This window comes from Athene cunicularia, assembly GCF_003259725.1.
Source record: "Athene cunicularia isolate RWA chromosome 5 unlocalized genomic scaffold, athCun1 chr5_part2, whole genome shotgun sequence".
Lineage (NCBI taxonomy): Eukaryota > Metazoa > Chordata > Aves > Strigiformes > Strigidae > Athene > Athene cunicularia.
Window position 1 is genome coordinate 61,877 of NW_020799102.1, and position 6,360 is coordinate 68,236.

The window sequence follows — 6,360 nt, forward strand, 5'->3', positions numbered from 1 at the left end:
ATAATCCCCTCCCTCCCACCCCAATCCCCAGCATGGCAGCGAGCCCCCCAGCCCCACGTCCGAGGCTACAGGCTATAGAACTTCAGGCTCCGGTCCATGCCCGTTGAGGCAATGAACTTGGCGTGGTGGCCAAAAGCCACTCCTGTGGTGAGGCCGCTGTGCTCTGGGGAAGGAAAAGAACCCGTGGTTATGGCACCGAGTGGAGTTAACCCCCACCCAGGGGGGCAGAGCCCAGCCATCTCTGTGCCAAGGAAGCCGACAGCTGGGGCTGGGCAGCCATGGGGGGGTCTTGGCACAGACAGAGGTGCTGATGGGGTGGGGTAGTGTTTTGCACCCCACAGCTCGTGCTGCCGATCTAAGGGAACAATTCTTCACCCCAGAGGGGACCTAAACAGTTCCCCACTCCCGCCTCTGCCCTGCCCCAGCCGCCCTCAGTCCCAGCCCCTCACCTGTGAAGTGGAGGATTTCTGTCCACTGCTTGCAGATGTAGATCTGGACGTCGGTCCCACCCAGGGCCAAGTACGTGCCGCTCTGGTCAAAGATGAGTGACTTGACCTGTGGAGGAGAAGGGGAATGAGGCTTCAAACCAGGCCCAGGAAGCTCCAAACGGCTTCTCTGGGCGCAGCACAGAATCCCAGAATCATCTGGGTTGGAAAAGCCCTTGAAGCTCCTCCAGTCCAACCATGACCCTCACCCTGACCATTCCCAACTCCACCAGATCCCTCAGCGCTGGGTCAACCCAACTCTTCAACCCCTCCAGGGATGGGGACTCCCTCCCTGCCCTGGGCAGCCCATTCCAACGCCCAACAGCCCCTTCTGCAAAGAAATCCTTCCTCAGAGCCAGCCTGACCCTGCTCTGGCGCAGCTTAAGGCCATTCCCTCTTGTCCTGGTGCTTGTTCCTTGGTTCAAGAGACTCATCCCCCCTCTCTGCACCCTCCTGTCAGGGAGCTGTAGAGGGCCATGAGGTTTCCCCTCAGCCTCCTCTTCTCCAGACTAAACCCCCCCAGTTCCCTCAGCCACTCCCCACAGTCACACACCTCAAAGTTATTGTCCAGTTGCAACGTCTTGAAGTTCTTGAGTTTACGCAAGTCCCAGAGCTTGACAGAGGAGTCGTCCGCTGCCGTGGCCAGGTAGTAGCCGTTCTCGGAGAAGGCAATGCTGGTGATGGGGCCCGAGTGCCCTGGGAAGTTGGCCACGTTGGTGCGTTCCTGGGGATAGGGAGTTAGAGACAGGCTGCCAGCAGGGAACCACAACACCCTCACGGTCGGGAGCTCAGAGAGCAGCTCCTTGCAACCACAGCCCAGCTCCATGTCATCAGTCCACTTCAGAGTTAAAAAGCAGTGGGGGGCAGACAGCAGACTCTTTGTTGCCCCAAACTACAGCTCGACAGGCTGATGTGGGGCTCTAGAGGCAACTGGCCGACAGCCAGAACTGCAGCGTGACACTAACATGGGGTTGCACTGACAAATTCAGAGCCATGGGTCTGAGCAAGGTCCCAGCACATCCAGCACAGACTCAGCCTGTAACAGAGCCCTGCAACCCCTCCTGCACACCACCGATTCTCCTGGGCACTCAGCAAAGACCTTTATCACAAGACAACCCCCAATCGCCAAAAGCAGCCGTTCTTGAGCTGAAGCTTTGTATTTTTTGAGAAAAACCCCAGAGGGGATTCCCCAAAGCTCTGCAGGCTCCAGCAGACACTGGGCCTCAAAGTGAACTCAATGCTGGGCCCCAAACCAAGCACACTCCCAACAGCCTGCCCCTCCCTGAACCCCCAACACCAGCCCTACCTTCAGATCCCAGATCTTGATCTGAGAATCCATCGTCCCTGTTCCAAAAATAAGCCCGTCTGGGTGGAACTGGGCACAGGTAAGAGCTGCAGAGACACAGGGAGAGATTCAGAAGGTTGGGGGAGACTTTCTAACTGTCAGCAGCCCCCCTCTGTGTTCTTGTGATCTCCAAGAGCCCAGGGACCCACAGACAGAAAAATTCCTTCTCCCCAGACTTGGAACAGCCCCCCTGGGGTGGGGATTCTCAGCTTACCACAGCCAGAGCTCTCATCCGTCACCTTGGTGAGGACACGGCCTGTCTGGATATCCGAGAAAGCCCAGTACTGAAAGAGAAGAGCAGTGCGTTGAATTTGGAGAGAAGAGAAGCAGGAGGGGTAGCTTGTAGCCTGGGGCTGGGTCTCACCTGGTCATCAGAGGAGCTGAGGAGATAATCGCCCGTCGCATGAAGGCTCAGCCCTGTCACGGAGCCCTCATGGGCACGGACGACCTGCACGCATGAGGCGTTGGGCACAGACCAGATCCGGATAGTAGCATCGGGAGAAGCTGAGAACACCAAATCCTAGACAGGGGTGAGGTAAGTTAACATCGGGAAAAAAAACTTCGCTGCTTCATCATCCAGAGCTCCCCACAAGCAAGAACTGGCCCCACTGGAACAGAGCACCAGAAAAGGGCCCAGAAAACCCAATCTGGGGCAGCCTGGCTGTGATGGAAGAGGCTGAATGTGGGTCTGAGCGCACCTGAGATGGGTGGAAAACAACACTGGTAACCTTCTTGGAGTGTCCCTTGAGTGTCGCCAGGATCTGCTCCGAGCTCTTGTCAAAGACGATGACATTTTTATCAGCCCCGCCTGGAAAACAAAGCCAGGAGCAATGAGAGATGGGAGCCTGTGGCCAACCAAGTCCAAGCCCACCCACTTTTTTTGGGGACCACCATCCTGAGGAGCTTCCACAGAATCCTAGAATCATCTGGGTTGGAAAAGCCCTTGAAGCTCCTCCAGTCCAACCATGACCCTCACACTGACCGTTCCCAACTCCACCAGATCCCTCAGCGCTGGGTCAACCCGATTCTTCAACCCCTCCAGGGATGAGGACTCCCCCCCTGCCCTGGGCAGCCCATTTCAATGCCCAACAGCCCCTTCTGCAAAGAAATCCTTCCTCAGAGCCAGCCTGACCCTGCCCTGGTGCAGCTTGAGGCCATTCCCTCGTCCTGTCGCTTGTTCCTTGTTTCAAGAGACTCATCCCCCCTCTCTGCACCCTCCTGTTAGGGAGCTCTAGAGGGCCATGATGTCTCCCCTCAGCCTCCTCTTCTCCAGACTAAACGCCCCCAGTTCCCTCAGCCACTCCCCAGCAGACCTGTGCTTCAGACCCTGCACCAGCTTCGCTGCCCTTCTCTGAACACGCTCGAGTCATTCAATGGCCTTTTTGGAGTGAGAGGATCCCTCATGCCCCTCGCCCTACCTCTATCCCCCAAAAGCACAGAGAAAGGGACCTGCTCTCAGGCAGCCACAGGCTCATGGCTGCACCACGCAGTCCCCAGTGAGTGGAGGAAGCTGCCTTACCGGTGAGGATCTTGTTGGTGTCGGAAGGACAGAGGTCCAAGGCAAGGATCCCTGGAATGCTGGCACTGTGCAGCCCCTGTGTGAGGTAGGAGGATGCCAGATTAATGCCCCAAACAAGAAAAATGCTCCCAAAGAGAATTGAGAAGCCCTAGAGGGAGCCCAGGGTGTTTCATTCCAACAGCAGGAGTCAGATGTGGCCACATCTCCTCCAGCCCAGGTGTCTGCTGGCTGTGGCAGTCAGGATCCTCTCCATGCTCTGCCCAGCAGCAGATCTGTCTCTTACTGATGCTACAAACCAGCACAGGAGAGGCCCAGATGTCCAACTGTGTGTGTTTTGAGCCCCAACCTGCATCCTGGCACTCACCACGTGTGAGGCGACCTGCCGGTACTTGCTGAGCTCCTCTGGCTTCACCAGCTCCTCTGGAACCGTCTTCCCTCTCTGCAAAAGGAAAACGGTGTGGAGATGAAACATTGGCCTCTCTTGGGATATGGCACGTCCTGGCTGCTGAGGCATCTTCGGAGTGAAATGGGGCCACTTACCTTCTTACGCTCCGTGGTCAGCACCGTGGCCTTGTCTTGAAGCTGTAAAACAAAAGGGTGGTCACAGACTAAGCGGGGCTCCCACGGGGGAACACTGGGGAACAGCCACCACTGGAGGCTGTAGCAGAGTAAATGGAAGATCTGTCACCTTCTGAATGATCTCGGGGGTCATGCCTGCGAGTTCTCCCAGATCCATGGACTCGCCAGCACCCTGCATGGGACAGAGAAAGGAGCTGGTTACACTCAGAGGAAGAACACAGGGAAAAGGAGAGGAGGTTGGCATTGGGGGATCATGGGGAAAAGCACCAAAAGAGGCAGTTGGGGACTCACCGCCACATTTGGCTGGGAGGATGGCACTGTCTGCGGCACGATGAGGCCGGCTTGTGGCTTCAGAGTGGCCAAAGCTGTAGAGACAGAGAAAGGCTGTGAGTTTAATAAGCACTCGAAGAGGAAAGGAGATGGCATCCGGCATAGCCATCGCTACTTGCTGCTGGGCCACACGCTCCCCACCTCCCTGAGGCCCAGAGCCCACAGAATCCCAGAATCATCGAGGCTGAAAAAGACCATGAAGATCCTCGTCCAAACAGGAACCTCACTCTGACCCTTCTCAACTCCACCAGATCCCTCAGCACTGGGTCAACCCGATTCTTCAACCCCTCCAGGGATGGGGACTCCCCCCCTGCCCTGGGCAGCCCATTCCAACGCCCAACAGCCCCTTCTGCAAAGAAATCCTTCCTCAGAGCCAGCCTGACCCTGCCCTGGCACAGCTTGAGGCCATTCCCTCTTGTTCCTTGTTTCAAGAGACTCATCCCCCCTCTCTGCACCCTCCTGTCAGGGAGCTGTAGAGGGCCATGAGGTCTCCCCTCAGCCTCCTCTTCTCCAGACTAAACGCCCCCAGTTCCCTCAGCTGCTCCCCAGCAGACCTGTGCTCCAGACCCTGCACCAGCTCCGTTGCCCTTCTCTGGACACGCTCGAGTCATTCAATGGCCTTTTTGGGGTGAGGGGCCCAAAACTGAACCCAGTCATCGAGGGGCGGCCTCACCAGTGCCGAGCACAGGGGTAAGATCCCTTCCCTGTCCCTGCTGGTCACGCTATTGCTGATACAAGCCAGGATAACACTGGCCTTCTGGGCACACTGCTGGCTCCTGTTCAGCTGGCTGTCAATCAACACCTCCAGGTCCCTCTCTGACTGGCAGCTTCCAGCCACTCCTCCCCAGGCCTGTAGCGCTGCTGGGGGTTGTTTAGGCCGAGGTGCAGCACCCGGCATTTGGCCTTAGTGAAACTCCTCCAGTTGGCCTCAGCCCATGGCTGCAGCCTGCCCAGATCTCTCTGTAGAGTCCCCACCCCACGGCACCTTCTCTGGCAGCTGTGACCTCCTTAGTGAGACGAGCAATGACACGGCAGGCGGCATCGTGCTGGTAGAGCGCGTGGGACAGCTCCTGACGTGTGGTCTGCAGCTGCTGGCGAAGGGTGAAGCTGTGCAGCATGACTGCGTCCTAGAGGGACAAGGCAGAATCAGGCAAGGAAAGAAATTCATTAGCCAGCGCTCAGCTCCCTGCCCAGCTGTGACCCCAGCACTTACCCATTCATCCTGGAGGGCTTTCAGGATGGCCGGGATGCTTGTGGCAGATGGAGGCTTGGGCCGGATCGGGTGGGCAACTGTCAATGAGACAGTGTGAGCAATCAACCACATCCCCAACACTTGGTCAATCCCTTCAGACAGTCACCCTGCTGTCTCGGCAACCCCCAGCACCCCAATCCCTGCAGCTCGGCTCTGCCACTGAGCTGATGGTTTGCCTCCGGGCTACTGGGGAGAGAGCATCACTCACCAACCCCTTGAGAAATCCTCTCTCAGGGTGTCAGCACCCCTCCGGAGACTTACAGCTCCCCCCCCAGACTGGAGAGTGGCCAAGTTTGGCACCTGCCCAGGGTGTCACCCCACTTTCTCCACCATCGCTGCTTCTCCTCCAAACCTCTTCTTCCACCCCTTACCCTGCACTGTCACCCCCATTAATAAATCCACCCAAAACACCTTGCGCACCCCCGTCCTGCACCCCCACCCATGACACGGCAAAGTCCCCCGGTGCTTTGCCGGGGGTGATGGGGAGCGGGCACCATTCCCTCGCCCCCCAGCTACCTTTGATGTCGATGAGCTGCTCCTCAGAGAGGGGCTGGTTGTTAACGGGGTCGGTGCCGTTTTCCGCGATGTATTTCTCGATCAGCCGCCGCTCGTAGACGTGGTTGGACACCGGAGAGACGCAGGGGTGCTCGGGCACCTCGTTGGAAACTACGGAGGGGAGCGGCCGTTACGGCACCGCCGAGGGTCTGGCGGGCCGCCGCCGTCCCGCTGAGCACCCGGTAACCCCCCACAGCCCGGTAACCCCCTCCCCGCGGGGCCTTCCCGGAGGCCGCCGGCCTTCCGCACTCACTGGAGCAGATGAGGGCCATGGCGGACGCCGAGCGGCCGCAAC

At 58.3% G+C, this 6,360-nt stretch overlaps 1 protein-coding gene across 1 annotated transcript; it reads right to left on the reverse strand.

Moving 5' to 3' along the window:
• Positions 1 to 11: 11 nt before the first annotated feature.
• Positions 12 to 6,354, reverse strand: PRPF19 (pre-mRNA processing factor 19). Its single transcript, XM_026850387.1, has 16 exons — positions 6,319 to 6,354; positions 6,027 to 6,176; positions 5,472 to 5,548; positions 5,244 to 5,385; positions 4,220 to 4,293; positions 4,038 to 4,100; positions 3,890 to 3,931; positions 3,714 to 3,788; positions 3,350 to 3,425; positions 2,529 to 2,638; positions 2,195 to 2,350; positions 2,045 to 2,114; positions 1,792 to 1,877; positions 1,039 to 1,209; positions 450 to 555; positions 12 to 163 (listed from the first exon to the last, which is right to left on the reverse strand). Exons 1-16 carry the CDS (start codon positions 6,335 to 6,337, stop codon positions 66 to 68), a joined length of 1,515 nt encoding a protein of 504 aa, XP_026706188.1. The 5' UTR covers positions 6,338 to 6,354; the 3' UTR covers positions 12 to 65.
• Positions 6,355 to 6,360: the final 6 nt, after the last annotated feature.